The sequence below is a fragment of the Acipenser ruthenus genome, chromosome 11 (genome assembly GCF_902713425.1).
Source record: "Acipenser ruthenus chromosome 11, fAciRut3.2 maternal haplotype, whole genome shotgun sequence".
NCBI lineage: Eukaryota > Metazoa > Chordata > Actinopteri > Acipenseriformes > Acipenseridae > Acipenser > Acipenser ruthenus.
The window spans coordinates 2,934,448-2,953,269 of NC_081199.1; the positions used below are offsets into that span (position 1 = coordinate 2,934,448).

General features: G+C 46.2%; 1 protein-coding gene across 7 annotated transcripts; it reads right to left on the reverse strand.

Annotated features, from left to right (window-relative positions):
• Window positions 1-129: 129 nt before the first annotated feature.
• Window positions 130-17,499, reverse strand: LOC117428357 (protein-tyrosine sulfotransferase 2-like). 7 transcript variants are annotated; one of them, XR_004660662.2, is made up of 8 exons: window positions 17,287-17,498; window positions 15,970-16,130; window positions 4,575-5,498; window positions 3,729-3,927; window positions 2,995-3,045; window positions 2,553-2,657; window positions 1,640-1,688; window positions 130-1,294 (listed from the first exon to the last, which is right to left on the reverse strand). XR_004660662.2 is itself a non-coding variant. In XM_034902097.2 (7 exons), the coding sequence occupies exons 3-6, from the start codon at window positions 5,414-5,416 to the stop codon at window positions 1,656-1,658; spliced, it is 1,125 nt and encodes a 374-aa protein (XP_034757988.1). In that variant the 5' UTR covers window positions 5,417-5,498; window positions 15,970-16,130; window positions 17,287-17,495; the 3' UTR covers window positions 130-1,294; window positions 1,640-1,655. The 7 variants fall into 7 exon arrangements, 1 of the variants encoding a protein (XP_034757988.1); XR_009330490.1 differs by having other exon boundaries at window positions 1,912-3,045; XR_004660661.2 differs by having other exon boundaries at window positions 1,640-2,657; window positions 17,287-17,497.
• Window positions 17,500-18,822: the final 1,323 nt, after the last annotated feature.

Consider the following 18,822-nt stretch of genomic DNA (forward strand, 5'->3'; position numbering starts at 1 on the left):
CAAAATCAAGGTCTTCTTGATCCGGCAGTCCAATCTGCTCGTCTCGTCAGCTACACTGTGCCTCACACAAGGTGCAGACAGAGTGCTGTACCCCCTAAAACAGAAACCAACACACACCAGACATGCGGCTAGTGCAAAACAAGATTTTATTTGATCCATAACCTCAAACAAGGTCTCATTCGTGTTGTATGTGTGGCATCTATACACAAAATAAGACATACTGGAATTTAGAAAAATCCTTAACAGTGCTAGATTGATTTCCCATACAGGATTTATAATCGAAGTCGGAATGTAAAAAGAAAATACAAAACTGCAGGCAGGGTTATCGGTGGTCGAGGTGGTGATTGTCTCCAAGCAGCTCAGCAGGGGGCCAGCCTCAGCTTTGCTGCTCTCCAGGTAGATAAAACTGCCCCTCCCGGGTTTGACACAAGCAGTCTCAATCTCTGAAGCGACTGGTAATGCGATGACCCGGAGAGACACAAGTCAGGGTGATGAGTGTCAGTGTTTTGTGATTAGAGTCTGTCTGCATGTCAGCAGTACAGACACATTCCAGGGAAAGTGGCGTTCATGAGACAGGACGCCTGCAGCACTGCTTCAGTCATGTGACACGAGAACGTTCCACAGCTCTCAAAGGGGTGACCTACTCTTACTTACTGCTGGACGCCCAGCTGAAGAGAAAAGACTGGCTTAGCCCTTCAGGTTCGGAGGTTTCTCGCTTTTTTTTTTTTAATACAAATTTATACAATACAGTCTTTTGAGATTTCCCTAAACACCCGTTTAACAATGCTCCCCCTTTCAGAGCTCCCCGGTTTAAATTGAAGAGAGGGGAGGGAACCCCACAAGGAACACTGTATACAATAAAAATCTTTAAAACCCTCACAGGCAGGTGAGGTCTCCACACAATCAGATCAGTCCTTCACAAACGCAAGGCAGTGCAGTGTAGAGCACACAGGCAGGGCTCCTGCCTCTCTGAGTGCACACAGCCTCTACTCACACACGCACGCACGCACGCACGCACAGCCTCTACGCACGCACCACGCGCACGCACACACACACACACTTCTCTCCGCAAGAGGCAGGACGGGTGTTTGAAATCTGTCCACAAGGCGCTGGTTCACTGCTCTGGTCCACTTTGTGATAGATGGTTCTCTCCCATGATGATTGAATTAAAAAAAAAAAAAGTAAAAGAAATTAAAAATAACACACATTCCAAACAGCTGCGTGGAAGTGCTGTGGGCCGGGCCGGGGCTGCACGTCGGCTGGAATCGGACACTGCGATTCGGGACTCTGTGTTCTGGAAAAGAAACAAGTGTGAGTCGCTCACCCTGCACACTGCTGCGCTGCTTCTTATAGGGGCCTGCGCGGAGGGGGGTTGCTGATTTTTAGCTCTCTTATATGGATCAGTCTTACTGATCTGTAATGTGATTCAATAGTAAAATATACAACACAATAACTGCAAGTTAAAATACTGTATGACAGTGCAAATGCAAATATATTGTGGCATGCATGATTGATACTAAAGAAACTGCAATGCCCTGAATTAAACTAATGTAAAAGATCCTAAAGAAACTGCACATGTGTGATTTGGGTTTCGTATAGGCTTGCAAACTCTAAAGAGATATAAAGGATATGTACAAACCTGCTTCCTCCCCGCTTCACCGCTGAGTCTCTGATGTGTTCTGCAACGCCTGCAAAATGCGCATCAGACTCAGAGTTAGTTAAAGGGGGCAGTGATGCACATTTCAAACAGTTCCATTCAACTGAACATCTATGTTTATGAGCATTTATGCAAAATAAAACAATACATATAAAAACAAAAACAAGAAATGAAAAATGGCGTGGCTGCATTCAATGAAAAAACAAACCAAAACAACCCCCAGGTACATTCAGATGTCAGTTTGGTTTTGTCACCTTTGCAGAAACCCTGTGGTGAGCTGTCTATCCGCTCACAAATCAAGCAGCGCCCAGCACAGGAAACCAGGGCAAGCACCTCCATGCAGCTCCAGATCTGAGAGAGACGTTCTGAAGCGAGCGCACGGTTTCACTGACACCCACCTCATCCACCCGCTTCACAGATCTCCTAAAGTCAAACGCTGTTCTAGCAATTTAATTACAAAGGTGCAGATTTATACTAATGAGGAACGAGAAACAAACAATAAAGTGGATCCACTTGGGTCTCACAGAGAGTGTTTACCGGCTCGGACAACACACTAAAAACAGGTGTGGTTCAAACTCAAATCAGCAGCACAGTATAAATAAGACCGGTGTGTGTTTCTTAATGTGGACTGAGGGAGAAGCATTGGCAGGAGGTTCTAAGCTATTCCACAATACCATATTTCAAACCACAGAAGGAAAGATTATCAGATTCCATCTTCATCCTATCTGACCTGGACAATCAGAAGAGCGCCCCCTTCAGGAAGCTGAGAGCACGTGCAGGAATATTAAATCTGTTAAGAGAGGAACACCCCCCCACCCCCCACAGCTCTTTACTGAGACAGTGTGAACAACACGCAGAGCATTCCCCTCGGGACACAGAGAGACGCGGCTCTCACAATTCACAGGGCTTGTTATCTTGCTAAAGCCTTCTCTCGTTGCAGTGTGCTGCAGAGGCTGTGCCTGGATTCACGCAAGCACAAATACAGACACGGTATCTGCATCTGGAAACAGACAAGAATAATTACATGAAATCCAATAGGTCAGGCCTCAGTTCAGCTTTCAATCAATAAACAAAACAATTACTTAACAAGCCAGAGACGAGCCAAAACAAATTAGCAAAAACAAAAACACCAACCACACCAGCAACCCAGAGCCACCAATGAAAATCGATGACTAATTCATTTGCGGTTTTGAAAGGCTGTCCGATTCTTGCGTCTGGCAGTGAAAAGGAAGCAGCAGGGATCTGCTATTGCAACACAGCGCTGGCTGTTTTCTATCAGTGTGTGCAAACACAGACCCACACAGAAATGTGTTCACAGTGCTACAGGTCTCGCTCACCTGATGCTGTCCTTTTAAATTGGCCGGCGTTTTAAAATCTCCCTTCATTACCTGAAAAACAGAAAAAAAAAAAGTCACGTCTAGCAGCTCCCTTCACGATGTGCCGATCAAACCATCCTATTGGCACAGTGCCACTTTAACCCACTTCCCTGGTCACGGGTAATCTGGCTACTTGTCCAGAATCGAAAGGATTATTTTTCCATACTCCCCCTGCTACTCAATAGATGCCTTGAGAGACTAGGCAGCTGGTGTTGTGAGCCCCCCCCTCTAGTGGAGCTGAGTGGAACTGCACCCAGACTAGCCCTGCCAAGAAGTGGTGCAGTCCGAAATCTGAAGGGAGCAGAACGCCATTAAAATATCGATTTTCCTAAACAAGAATTATTATACCAATTCCCATTTCATTTGTATACTGAGCTTCTAGTAACACTTCTAATAGGCTATGCATTTATCACAAAGTGTCTTTGTCCATCTCGTCACAATGCTTTACTTTATTTAGGAGTCTGTGGCTTCGTTGCGCTGTTGCTGCTGTCGGCTTTGTCAGCATTTCTAGCCTTCTTAAAGAAGCAGTTGGTAACAGAAGACGTTCTTAATGCTCTTTCCATTGCATCAAGAGGACTGACTGACTGCACGAGACAGTTGTGTGGGAGGTGCGAGTCATGTGACTTTGCCTGCCTATGATGCGAGTTCCAGCTTGACTACAGCCCTGCTGAAGACCCTTTAGAGACCACGCCTACCCGCTGAGTGTTATTGACCACGAGGGGGTCCGGGCTGCCGTAGTTGGGCGGGTTGGCGTTGGGGTCGTACCCGAGCCGGGTCAGCATGGGCGCGATCTCGGCCATGTCCATCAACACGTCCACAGGAATGTGCCCCACCCACTTGGACAACGCCTCCAGATTCACGGGCTTGATCACCTGGTCCGTGGAGCGCTCGGTCCTGCAGAGGCACAGCAAACAGCACACACACACACACACACACACACACACACAATGAGCGAGGCAGCGCCAGCACAGAACTGTCACAACACTCAACAGAGATCCACTTAGAAACTAGAACACAATCTTAACTAATTCACTCAGCTCACAATCTGATCGGCACAGGGGCCGGGGAGACTTTACACTGACCTCAATTAGACACACCAGACCTCAGTGTAATTAAACCTGAAACAGAAGAATCTGCATGCATGAATGAACACTGGGATTAGGGATATAAACACGTGGCTGAGAATAATCAGCATTCCTGGGGCCTCTGTGGTATACAAGCAATAGTCAGCTGTAGAATGGTTAGCATAGAGGAGAACTCAGGAGCGACAGACAGGTTTCTAGGAGCGCTCAGAATACCAAAGTTACACAGAAAACAGAAGCAACAACACAGCGAGAGCCGCGTGTCCTTAATGAACGAGGCCCATTCCATGGTACGCGTGTTACAGCGACATTAGGGGCTCTGGAAATCACATAGCTTTTGGCTATACAACTTTAAAAATGTATGTGTCACGGCACGTTCTCAGGCTTTGTGCCAATGCAGGAGCTCCAAACTGTAACACCCGGAGCGTGGAATGGGCTGCGCGCGTGCGGGCCCCTTACTTGGAGAGGGAGACTCCGCCAGGCTTGCCGATGGCGTCCTCGTGGTGCAGCACGGCCTCGTCCCAGCGGATATCCAGGAAGCGCATGATCTCCTGCATGGACCTGCGCGGGTGCAGCACCAGCTGCTCGTAGTGCACCGGCTTGCACCGGGACGGCCCCACCTGCAGGCACTGCGAGTACATGGCCTCCATTGCCTTGTTCCACTTGACCAGGCAGTCGCGATAGCTGCTCAGGTCGAAGCCGGCGATGGTCACCTTGCGGCTGATCATGGAGTGCACCGAGGCCCGGCCGTCGCGGAGCAGCAGCAGGAACCTGGAGTTGGGGAACAGGTGGGAGAGGTAGAGGGAGGACTTGAGGGTGAAGGGGTCCTTGTTGCAGAGGTACTGGGCCGGCTCTCCGTGCCGGGCGATCACCTCCAGGATGAAAGCCCGCACTGCGGAGTCCAGCACCTGGTCCGTCACTCCCGCCTCGTCCAGCCTCATCTTCTCCCGCTCGGACTTGGACCAGGCCTGGCGCATGGCCAGCAGACGCGGGATGATGCGGGTCTCCTCCCCGCAGCGGATCTCGGGGTGCGCGTCCAGCATGGCCCGCATGAGGGTGGTGCCGCTACGAGGGACCCCGCCCACGAAGATCAGCGGCATGTCCTTGTTGTAGTGGTACTCCACGCGCTGCCAGTCCACCATCGACAGGCCATCCTGCTCCGGCTGCATCACCGCCCCCGAGCCCTTCCTGTACGCCTCCTCCCGCTGGCACTCCAGCACCTGCTGGCATACGTGCGCCATCAGCAGCATGCTGGCCACGCAGCCTGCCGCCACGGCAACCCGCCTGGTGGAGATGCGCATACCCCAAAAAACACGAGGCTCTCCACTCGAGTTTGAACACTACTGTCCCACCATCAGCGATGAGCTTCTAACCATCGCAGATCTAGAGGGGAGAGAGAGAGAGAGAGAGAGAGAGATCATGTTACTTCACTTATCCTTGTTTAATCAATTGCTATTGCCATGCGAGTTAAGAGAGGAGGGCGCATGCAGAGATGAAGCACCGCATGTAATTAGTTTTATTTTTGTGCAGACCTGTACAAATGAAACGATTGCACAAGGAGAATGAAACACTGTATTCACTGCTATTCAGATCTTGAGCAAGGTACTTTACCCAGATTGCTCCAGTAAAAACCCAACTGTATAAATAGGTAATTGTATGTAAAAATAATGTGATACTTTGGAAGTCGCCCTGGATAAGGGCTTCTGCTAAGAAATAAATAAATAAATAAATAAATAAATAATAATAATAATAATAATAATAATAATAATAACAATAATAATAGAAAAACCAGGCTTTCAGTAAGAGGACAGTAGACTCCTCATGGAGTAGCATATGAAATGCTTTCATTTTTACACTAAATGAGTTTTGGCTAGTCCAGAGTTTCAGAGAATCAGGTCTTGGTTAATCAACTGGTAGCTGGACTTGCATTGGTATATTTAAACTATTTATTTATAGACTTTAAAAGATTGCTTTTCTATCATTCAGCAAAACAAGTTACTGTAAACCACCAGAACCAAACAGAAGCAGGTAGTAAACCCCAAGCCATTAAATGCCAGCTCGTCTCCAACAGCAACTGAAAGACTTCCCATCCCTTAACTGAGACAGATGGACCTGGTCTCTGCTCCAGCTGAACAGCGGCAGAGTGAGTCACTCCTCCTCCTGCTCTGCTCCGTGCAACACGCAGATCAAGTGCTCCCTTATTTGCTCTTATCAAGACCCCTTGCTTCCACACGGCATTGCTATTTGTTCTATATTTAAAGTACCTCATTTGTAACGCATGGCCGTGTCACAAAGCTGCTTAATTTACAAATATTTGTTTTCAATAGATTGCACCTTATACGCAAGCAATGCAACAGGATCACCAGGGACAGCAATAAATTCCAACAAGACGCAAAACACTCCTTTGTTTTTTCGTTGCCGTTCAGTAATTTTAATGCTACCCCTGCTTCTGGGTGGGCTGCAGCACTAGCACTCCAGTTGAGAGCTCTACTTGCTGTTCTCTATCCTGATCCAGATAAGGCTCAGCACAGTAATCCGAGAGCTGGCCTTCAATTACTTCCACACTCCAGAGAGCGAGTAGACCACAAGAGCCCAACACACAGCGTTTCAGCTCCGTGAGCAGCATGGGGATTGAAGTCTCCTCCAACATCGATCCAGCCGCTTACCAGCACAGTATCCGCTGAGCGCCATGCTGCCAAACATACTGTCACTGCACTTGCTTCTCTGGAACAGTGTCCTGGCCAAGAGAGTCACGCCCTCGTCCAGGATCAGAGATCTGGAGTGGCACTCCCTGGCGACATCTGGAGTAAGCGTGTTTCAACAAGATTGTGTGTCATTACAGAAATGACAAGAGCACGTTATAAACACTCGCGATTTCTCTCCCTGCGCCTTCCCAGAACGGGCTGTACAAAAAGGACCCCATTCGTTAATCACTTTGAAATCACGCTGAAATAATGCAGCAAACTTCCACATGCTCCTTTCCTTACAGAAGATACTTTCGATAAAACTGCGCTGCCATCAGCGAATACAAAGCCCTGGAATGACGACTCCTTTGGCTTTCTTCTGTGTAGACTGCCTCCTCTCTCTTTCCCTTTCTATCGTTCTCTTTGCTTTCTCTTTCTGTCCTGCATCTGGTTTGCCTTTCATTCTGTTTAGTATACTGGGCTGTTCCGACATCACTGATCCTTGCTCTGCGTTTGTGTAACACAAAATGAAAACGGAGTGTGCAAGGCGTTTGCAGTGTTAATGTTTTCACCTTCTTTGTTGTTTGGGGTTATTTTTTTTGTTCCTACACCTGATCTTCTGGCTCAGCACACTCGAGGACTATTCAGGCATCCCTAAATTCCTGTCCGGAAGACTTGGGCTGTGCTGTGAAGTGGAGCCCCAGCAATTACTACCTGCAACAGAAGAGTCGGCTCTGGGTCTCAGTTCAGTGCACACGACTGGTTTCAATCTGCCTGCTTTAAGCCATGTGCGTCCAGGTGTGTAATTACAAGAGAGACGCAGCCCTGAGACTGCAACCCTTCATACAGCACAGGGCCTGGATGCAGAGCGAGTCCCCAGGAAGAGCATCGCCTTCATCAGAATAATTTTTTTTTTTTGCTGAAGACACTTTAAAGAAATGGAGCAGCTCTATGCGGTGTGTTCAGTCATTAAGGGCAGCAGTGTGGAGTAGTGGTTAGGGCTCTGGACTCTTGACTGGAGGGTCGTGGGTTCAATCCCAGGTGGGGACACTGCTGTTGTACCCTTGAGCAAGGTACTTGACCTAGATTGCTCCAGTAAAAACCCAGCTGTATAAATGGGTAATTGTATGTAAAAATAATGTGATATCTTGTAACAATTGTAAGTCGCCCTGGATAAGGGCGTCTGCTAATAAATAAATAATAATAATAATAATAATAATAATAATAATTAACAGGAAGCAAACTGAACTGGCTGCCAGGTTCCTGAACGTGACAGGGAGTGCATCAGGAAAGCAAACGCAGGCTAAAAAAACAAAATCTGTGATAAGCGATTTTCCGAGTAATATCATAAACGCTGACCTTTAAAAGTCTCCACCTCCCTGGAGTCAAACTGTAATCACACACACAAAAAAAAAAGAATATTACTAAGTAAATAAAATGCTTCTCGTAAAACTAAAACACAAGGAAGGAAATTAAACTGTGCCTACATCCTGGACAGAAACTCCCCTTCAGACTGCGATGGAAAATGAAGCCCTTGTGAATCTGCCTGCCTGGTAATCCTGGAGGATGTCTAAACTGATGTGGAGAACAGGCGCCTGTGTGTTCTCACCAGCACTAAATCACATCAGCAATGTCACTCCCTTCCAATTCCATCGGAACTTGACTGGCTTCAGAACTGATTTTACAACCTGGCCTCTGGCTTTCAGGATTATCCCTGGATCCCTGCCTCTGCACCTGACCGCGCTCTGAGTATCCCAGACTCCGGCTTGCTGGGAATTCAGGGACGCTTCCCAATAGGAAAGAGCCGCAGCCAGGAGCGTATCCTTTAGATCACAGAAAATAAAACAAGTGTACCCTGGCATCTTTCCTTGTCAAATCATTTCTTATTAGATAGTAGCAAGTCAGGCTGCTTGAGTAGATCCCCTTCAGTAAGCAGATCCCTTTGGCAGCGATTTTTGAAATGCAATTTAATTTTTAAACAGTTTGTGTGAACTCTATGGAGTTCGAGAAGTTGCCCTGTCAAAACTTTGAAAAAAACATGATTATAAAATAGATTCACAAATAGGAAACGTAATGTGATGCAATCCTACACACAGTGACTGAAGGGGATATGAAACTGTGTAATTACACCCAAAACAATAGCCTGCTGTTCACCAAAATATAATACAAAATAATAAGAATGATAATGAGAGTCTGCAAATCCCAAATCTCTTCTGCAGGAGGATTTCCGACCACAAGGACCCACCCTTCCTGCAAGCAAGGGGAGCAGGGCCCTTTCACTGACCCCCCCGAAGGCTTCATTAACCCAGCACTGCAGGGTCAGTCTCTCTGTTTGTTTGACTGGAGCCACCCTACACTCCAGACTGAGTTTCATCTCAGACCAGGGGCTCGCTGTTGCTCCGGGAGCTGCTCCTTATTGATTCTTCCCTTCTGGTAGTTTCTCATTGCGCAGCTTGAATCGCTCAGTATCACGGAGGACTGACCCAGACTGAAACACTAAGCCAGAGAGGACGGGGGCGGGGTGGGGGTGGGGAGGGATTTCTGTTTTTCTTAAACAAAAGTTGTTTTTTTTTTAAATCATGCTTGAAATGTCTCATTAAAAAAAAGGTAGCTAGTTGTCAATAACTTTAAATACGTCTCCATCCAAATGAAGTAAACTGTCCAGAGAACACAAAGAGAAGTCTTGTGACTGGCAGTGAAACTGTGAAGAGAGCAAGAGAGCCCCGTGGAGCCCTGCTACCCCAGGAGCCTCGCCCCCGGCCCATGCGCTGGAGGGCTGGTCAGCAGGAGTTTGGTACTTGATGCCTGGGTGCTGAAGCGGAGGGTTTAGTAGCTGACCTTCAGAGAGCTCTGGGCTCAGTTCCACACTGACTGCTCAGCTGAACCGCTCTTGTGTGGGATGCTTTCCCGTGTGACTGATCGAGTACTGTTAGACGCTGTCACGTGGGAAGTGTTTTGTGGTTAAAGGACTCGATTGCTGCTGAATACAGGCATCCTGTCCAAGCCTACAGGCGGGTGGTTTGTGAGAGCTGATCACATGATCTCAGTGTGACAGTGCAGTCCAGCTCTCTTAAGCAATTAAGCTGGTATTGAAATGTCTCCCTTTTGGATTTCACGTTAGATACGGCACATCAGACAGAGACAGAGAATTCCCCAGCACCAGAACCACAGAACAGCGTCGAGGAGGATTCCTGCCAGACGTGAATCTGTTTGAAAAAGCAGCATGCGATTCCACTGGGGCTGTACAGCAGGTGACCCAGCCTACACACACCTACACACCCACACCCCCACTTCCACACCCCACTTCCACACCCCACACACTATGCTCTCTATTCATGGCCTCTTTTTGCAGAAAGTAGACAGCATTAACATTTGGCAATGAAAGACAAACAGTAAAGCTGTTGTACTGCATCCAGTACAGAGATGGAAAGAAGACTCTTATTGCATAGCAGTTTGATCCATTCCTGGTTTTACTAGGAGTTTAATAAGACCCACCTGAGCTTATATGAACACCTGGAATGGGTGGATCTGCTTTGCAACAGGAGTCTTATTTTTATCCTCGCAGTAATGTACAGTTCAGCGCACAATTAACAGCCCCCTGAATAATCGATGTCAAAATATTACATCAAGTGAAGGTCACAGCAAAGAATTCAAGAAAATCAGTCAATCATTGACTCAATCAAACAACTGATGAAGTACAGCTCACAGGATTGTTGGTCCCAGGACAGATCAATAACAGATGAAAGCAGTCAGTGAGCGTCAATGAGAGAGGAGAATCGGGTCCCTCTGCGGGGGGGCAGCTCCTATCCTCCTGGGGCTCTTTGTCACTCTTAAATGACAGCGAGCAAATTAGTGTGTCGTCTCCAGAGACAACAAGTGTATCAAGCACACCATGTGATCCAGTGGAACTGCAGCCAGCCATACAGCTCAGTGTTCCTGCAGCCACACGCTTTCCTGGATCACTGCAACACAAGGGCAGGCAGGGCCAGGAAAATCCTCTTCTTAACCACATCGACTCTGTTTTGCACACGCCGTTTTCAGTAGAGCGATCTTTACTTGCAGTTGTGTGTTAATCATTCTGCTGTCTTCAGTCACCTCTTACAGCCAGGGCATAGGAACCAGAGCCCCAGACTTCAGTGCATTTCAAACTCACACAGCAGCAGCCAGCCATCCTCCAGCAGACTGGGGACGCGACACTCAGGCAGGCTTAGATTCAGTTAAAGATACAAAGACAAGTCACAACGGGGGGAGTTTCTTTGATTGCTGTCACAGTCACACTAGGATTCCTGCTGAGCAAGAAAAGAGGTTACCTCGCCTCTGAGACCAAGCACAGCACTGGGAAATTTCCACCACACGTCTGGAAACAACTGACACTTAATACAGAGCGTGTAGTCCAGTAAGCCAGGTTTACAACTGATCACACGGTGAAGAACAATCGCTGTGTGTTAGAAACAAGGAACTGTTTCAGAACTCAAACACAATTCTGATTCTGTTGCTAAGAGACCATTAAAAAAAAAATCTTACCAAAGTCCCTTGCAATTGTAATCTAGAAGCTTGAGAACCCAGTTACATGACAAACAGCAGCTTCAAAGAGCTGGCCAAGCACAGACCCCTTCCCATTCAGAGCAGCGCTCTCCACTCCTGCCATCGTAACAAGGGTTCATCCTGCCCAACAATGAAGCCTCTCTCTCCTCTCGGAGCAAAGCAATCCTCTCAGAGCACAGCTTATAAATACATCAGACATTCTGAGCACTGCTAGCATGTGTGTGAAGACATCGAGAGAGTCGAACAGTGTGAATGAACTGATTACATGTCTCTTAATAATAATAATAATAATAATAATAATAATAATAATAATAATAATAATAATAATAAAAATAATAATTCCTCTGGAATCTTTGGAGATTGGAAAGTCGTAACAGAGACAGAGAATAGAGGAGGGAACGCTGGAGCTTGGAGGCACAGATTTGAAAGAGATCAGCTGAACCGTGCCGGGTTTGTGCAGCCCGTTCGAGAGGAAGACATTTCTTATCTCAAGTGCCTTTCCTGTGACCTAGAAGGAGAAATCCAGAGTTACAAAAACCCTTTCTAAACCATCACAGGCCTGATGGCACCACCCACACAGTGGAATTAGAGAAAGAAAATGATGCATCTAAAAAGCAATGACTAATAACTTAAAAGGCTACAAATGACCGTAGCAAAGCTAATGTGCTTTCACATTGGGCGCTGTATCTGGATGTAACGGTGATGGGACATTACAGAAGTGCAGTAATGACACAGCCAGCAGCTTGGCCTCGCTCCTCAGAGACAGCTTCAGAAAGGGACCCCGCTGATAATGAGGGCAGGCTGCAGCTCCCTTCAAGGCGCAAACAGAAAGCTTAATGGCAGAGTTGGCCGTGCAAGACACAAAGCAATTTGCACAAGGCATATAATCCACCCCAACTGCCCCATTTAGACTGACCATAATCAATCCAGGAAAAGAGAGCAGGCAGGCCTCATTAACACTGAGAGGGGTGGGGGGCATTATTCAAGACCAGAGGGGAGCAAGATGAGGGTCCCCCACACCCCCCTCCAACCCTTCTTAATTCTTATTTTCATATGTTTACACACAGTGCTAAGACAAGGCAGGACCTCGAGGTCCTGCCTGGACTGAAACCCAGTATTTGAATATTGCATTGGTATTTGATATTGCATTGGTATTTGATATTGCATTGGTATTTGAATATTGCATTTGTATTTGAATATTGCATTGGTATTTGAATATGGCATTGGTATTTGATATTGCATTGGTATTTGATATTGCATTGGTATTTGAATATTGCATTGGTATTTGATATTGCATTGGTATTTGATATTGCATTGGTATTTGAATATTGCATTGGTATTTGATATTGCATTGGTATTTGATATTGCATTGGTATTTGATATTGCATTGGTATTTGAATGTTGCAGCGTTGGTTTCAATGTTGGTTCTCTTGCTCAAACACACACAGAGCCGGCCTGCAGGACTGGCTCGTCTCGTCTCCTCCCAGACTGAGTCGCACTCCTGCTCCTTGTAAAGGGCACAGGGGGGTCAGGTCCCGCTGAGCCGATAGGATTACACAGCCCTGCAGCCCCCCTCTGCTTCAAGCACAATAGGCTCCTGTGAAAACCATCAGCTGCTTCTGCTCCGGCATACAGGAACTCATTTACAAGCACTTTCACTGGAGCACCCCTTCATCACGCACACAAACACAGGAATACATTACTGCTCAATGCCTTAATGAGTTTCAACAGCTAGCTAGGAGCCATCATCCAACACACACACACACACACGCACACGCATGCACACAAACACGCGCGCACACGCGAACGTGCACACGCACGCACGCACACACACACACAAACCCAACCACCCACCACTTAAAACTGAAGCTTTTTGAAGTGACAGAGCTTCATTGACTGTATGCAAGTATGCATGTACATATGCACACAGGCTTCCATGGGTAATGATAATCTGTTGCAAAGCAGTTTCACCTATTCCAGGTTTTACTATGAGCTTGATTAGCTACAGTGTATAGGTGTGTTTTATTAAACTCATAGTAAAACCAGGAATGGATCAAACTGCTATGCAATGAGAGTCTTATTTCTAACCCTGCACATGTATATGGAAAACACATATGTGAATTTAGTGGTTATGAAAAATGAGGGACTAATTGTAATAGCTCATCAAGACCTGGAAGGGGAGGGGTATTAATCCCTCCCTCGTCAATAAACAAACCCTATTTAAAAAAACATCTCTTTCCCTACTGCAGCGAGAGGGGGGGGGGGGGGGGTGGCTGTCTGTCCCTTTTCATCCTCCGTCACGCCTGCTCGGTTTAGTGATAAAGAATGACTCCGGTTACATAACGCTCAACATGAAAAAAATATTCCCTGTCGTCTAGCAGCTGAGCTCCGTCTCAACCCTGAAGCATCCTTCCCTTTCCATCTGCTGCAAACCGGAGAGTGAGAAAAATATATATATATATATATATATATGTATGTGTCACCAGGCTAAATGCACATTAGGCTTCAGTTTTACACAGCCTGCAGTTTTAAGGGCTTTTAAGGCAGGACTGCCCACACTTCTTATTGAAATCTTGTGTGAGGCTGTCAGGAATCAGGCTCTGGTCAGCAAAAATTCACATGGCTGCGTCAGGACCTGGAAACAGCACAGGATCCCTGCACCCCAATACCCATCAACCCTGACTCTATCACTCGATTCTGCAGGACTAACAGGTGAACATGTGAAAGCACTTAGTGATCAGAATTCGGTTTATGCCTTGCATGCTAGTCAAACAATAAAAACAAACTATCATAAAGGGCCGTAGGTCTGCAGAATCGCTCTGCGAAAGACTGAAACGTTGACAGCGCTACAGAAGGAGTAGCCTGCAAGACCTTCAAGGTGAAGAGATTCTTTTGGGAAGCCTTCAGGGGAGCGTGTGTGCAGCGGTGCTCGGATCTTTTTCCATGGGCCGTTCCCAAGCAGCCCCCCGTGAGAGAGCAGCTCAGGCGGGGGGGGGGGGGGGGGGGGTCCCGCAGGAGTGCTTTGCCACGGCCAGCACAATAAACCCAGCCGGCAGGGCCTAATTCCCTCAGTTACCGCAACCACTAAATTACACAAACCCAGGAGGCTCAGTTTTCAAGCAACTGCATTACGCTGGCAGAACATCAATATCTCTTTTCCAATTGTTCCCCCAACAGCTGAGAGAGCTCAGCTCGCTGCTGGCACACGAGGAACCTGAAATAAAAGCAACCCATCTGCCAACAGCGGCAGACTGAAGAGACTCCAGTACAGGCTTCAGATTAACTACGAGGATGAAATCACGAGCAAGCACTGTGAAAGCACTGCAGCAAAGAAACTGCAATTCAACCGTGCAACCTTCAGACAAACACTGTAGCTTTCAAAAAGGGGAGCTTGCAGAAGCGTCTTACAAAAAGAAAAAAATACGTGCATTTTTTTGTACTGCAAAGCCAGAGGAAGCTGAGCATTAGCATCGCACACGCACAACCACACTGTCTCTCGCTGTGCCGTAGCAGAATCAAAGAGCCACATGGCAAGGCACACGAGAAGAATGATCCAGGAGGCATTCTGCCTGAAGAGCTCCGTCTTACAGGACAGGACAGTCACACTGACAGCAGCACGGGAGCACAAGAACTCGCAGGATTCTGCAAAAGAGTGGCTCTGAATTGAACAGGAAGCAGCCACTTCCCATTCAAGCAGCGTCTCTAATAAACTGCTAATGAGAAAACAAACAGACTGAACACACGTAGCGATCAGGCCAGCATGGCCCGGTTACTGTTAAGTGGTATACCACTCTGTCACCTATTTCTTACAGCTGCAGTACACCATAAATACACCTCCATGCTATTTCGTTATTTTCAATTTAGAGCAGTGAAGCAATCCATAGTAAAGTACATCTGCCAAATCAGAAATTAAACGTATCTGTGAATTATCGACTCATGCAACAGAAAGTGAGCTACATCCCCACTTTCTTCTGGTGTTTTTGAGTTTCGTTATGGCTCATTTTGTGTTCTCTAGGTGTGAAAAGCGACACCACATGTTCTCTAAGTGTGAACCGACAACTACGTGTTCTCTAAGTGTGAACCGGCACTGCGTGTTCTCTATGTGTGAACTGGCACTGCGTGTTCTCTAAGTGTGAACCGGCACTGCGTGTTCTCTAAGTGTGAACCGGCACTGCGTGTTCTTTAAGTGTGAACCGGCACTGCGTGTTCTCTATGTGTGAACCGGCACTGCGTGTTCTCTATGTGTGAACCGGCACTGCGTGTTCTCTATGTGTGAACCGGCACTGCGTGTTCTCTATGTGTGAACCGGCACTGCGTGTTCTCTATGTGTGAACCGGCACTGCGTGTTCTCTATGTGTGAACCGGCACTGCGTGTTCTCTATGTGTGAACCGGCACTGCGTGTTCTCTATGTGTGAACCGGCACTGCGTGTTCTCTATGTGTGAACCGGCACTGCGTGTTCTCTATGTGTGAAATCATATTTAATAAAAACTGTGACTTTGTGAAGTACAGCACAGCACAGTTAGTGTCGACATGCCTACCCCTGAATGGATGGAATTTGTAGATGATCATAGCAGAAGAGCGAAGGAACGCTATGTTAGCGAGCACAGCAAGGGGCTTCCTCACCGTTACTCTCGCTGCTCCTCTTCCAGTGCGATTCCTCCACTCGGTGGTGCACTGTGCTCCGGACAGTCCCCCAGCTCGCTGCCTCACAGTCCAGTCTCTACCACACGGCTTTCCTGGGTCTCTCCGTCAGCATGGCCACAACTTCCACGGGGCGGAAGAGGCTGGAGGTGTCAAATAAAAATAAATAAGCTGGCAAAGAAACACAGGAGCGAGTCATGCAAGAGCGAGGCAGGACAAACCGAAACAAGCACTTTCAGCTGGATCTTAGGTGCAGCTTAGGAGGTGGAATTCAGCCCAGAACTCTAACCACTGAGCTACTCAAAGCCACTGCAGCCCAGCGCTCTAACCACTGAGCTACTCAAACCCACTGCCTTCCACAATGCAGCCCAGTGCATCCTCTAACCATTGAGCTACTCAAACCCACTGCCATCCACACTGCAGCCCAGTGCATCCTCTAACCAATGAGCTACTCAAACCCACTTCCAGCATGTGATGTATTGCATTTAAAGTCGAGTACATGTCACAGTTCATTAAAAACGAAATTACAAAGCCCTGCAGTATAACGCTGTTCTCCCGGCTACACTGAAGAGGGGCGGGCTTTCCCGGCGGGGCTCCTTCATTCTAAGAAAGCTAAACTTGCAGAAGGAAGGTGACAGACATTCTTCCCTTCGGGAACTGTAACCCAACCCGACAAGAAACCGAGACCAGGGCATTATTATTACAGCAATGGCAATGCAAGAAGCGCTCGTTTTTCTGCAACGCGAGAACATTACTTCTTCAAAGAAAGGCATTTACATGCATTTTTACAGAACTTCCTTTTTCACTAGTAAAATGTAAATACGCTGAACCCGCAAGTGCATTCACATAAAGAGGAAACAGCGAGACGCACAAGTTTATAATTCAATATGTCGCTTTACTTAAAACAGCAAACTTGAGTTATGTCAGTATCACGGGACTTTCGTTTTATTTTGGGTATTCCCAATTCTATTAATAAATACAAACTTCACGTTTCTTTTTTGTAAGTAAAAGGGGGTTAATGCAACACTTCCACTTCCAACACTTCCAAAACCAGCAGGAACAAAACACAAACTAAACATTAGTACATACACCGTGGATCTCTCAAAAGAACGACTCTACACTGTTCAGAAATGATGCGACTGAACAAAATGATGTCATTAAAAAAGAGAGACGGTGTTTATCTCCAAATCACAAGGACATATATATGTACACCTCCTCCAGAAAACTTACCGCTGTAATTACTTACGAAACCGAACACACACGTCGTTAATACTCTATATAAAACACCACCGCGCTTACCTTAGCTTATTCTGTCTTTCCACTCGACGTCCGTCTATTTCAGGATTGTTTACACGCAATTATTAGTCTAGAAACGGTATAAAATCTTCCAATTTAAAACCACCCTCTCCTGTGCTGTGCTGTGCTGTGCTGTGCTGACTACGCGAAGGGGCGGGGCCAGTGCCTGGAGCTTCATTACTGCGCGGTGACGTCAGGCGCAAAGTCGAGAGTGGTTCGGTGAGGTGTCGTGTGTGTATTACCTTGCAATAATACCTTACAGAATTAGATCATTATTACTTATTAATAAACTAAAACTAGACTGGGAAGCAGAGAAATGAGCAGCTTTCACAGAACGGAAACATCTAATGCTGTATGCAATACAGCTGGAGAGGCTGTACCAGACAGATCAAGGAAAATATAATTACAGTACTTCCTTAAAACGTGGCACCCTTTTAAACAATGTTGTAACATCTCTGATCGTACTGTTCAAATCATGTCATAATTATCCCTGAAGGTCTGGGTATGGCTTGTGGATTTAGATATGAATGTTAAAGGTATATATTTGATATGTTTCTACTATTTAAAAATGTTAATATATATATATATATATATATATATATATATATATATATATATATATATATATATATATATATATATATATATTAACCCTATTGTGCAAAGCTTACTTTGTGTTATAATTTGTCATTGTCCAACAGTAATTTTCATTTCTAGAAATACAATATAAACATTAGTTACTATTTTTTTTAGATACTAATTCAGTATTAAAGCTGCAATGTCTTACAGAAATGATGTTCTTTGTCACTAATATATTATATTATTATTATATATTATTTATTTCTTCGCAGACACCCTTATCCAGAGCAACTTACAATTGTTACAATATATCACATTATTTTTACATACAATTACCCATTTATACAGTTGGGTTTTTACTGGAGCAATCTAGGTAAAGTACCTTGCTCAAGGGTACAGCAGCAGTGTCCCCACCAGGAATTGAACCCACAACCCTCCAGTCAAGAGTCCAGAGCCCTAACCACTACTCCACACTGCTGCCCTAAATCTAGAGCGATGTGTTTTATTACATGCTTTTTGTGTTTATTTTAGTGTACTATAAAGCGGATATTTTTCTTTAAATTCCCCACCGCTGCTGTGCTCATAATCTATACTGCGGCTACTACCTGCAGCAGTAGGTTGTTATAGATGTTACACAGTGAGGCCCCACAATCCCAGAGACACCAACAACAGTGCTTGAGTTTGACTCCTTTGAATGCAAAGGAACGAGATCCCCAGCACTGTCTATAAAGACCAGGCTTCAAGATTGAACTCCAGCCAATGGGAGCTGCTCCTTTCAGTATAAACGTGTAGTACTGTCTGTGTGCCATGCAGAAAGCAAAGCATCGTGTAGTGAAGCATAGTGAAGCAGTTAAGGATGGCAAAGCAAAACCAAGCACATCCGAGGAACGGGGAAATAGTGCTAAATTACTACTGGTGATGATGTGCTACTCTGCAGTCTAACCAAGTCCTCTGTACAAG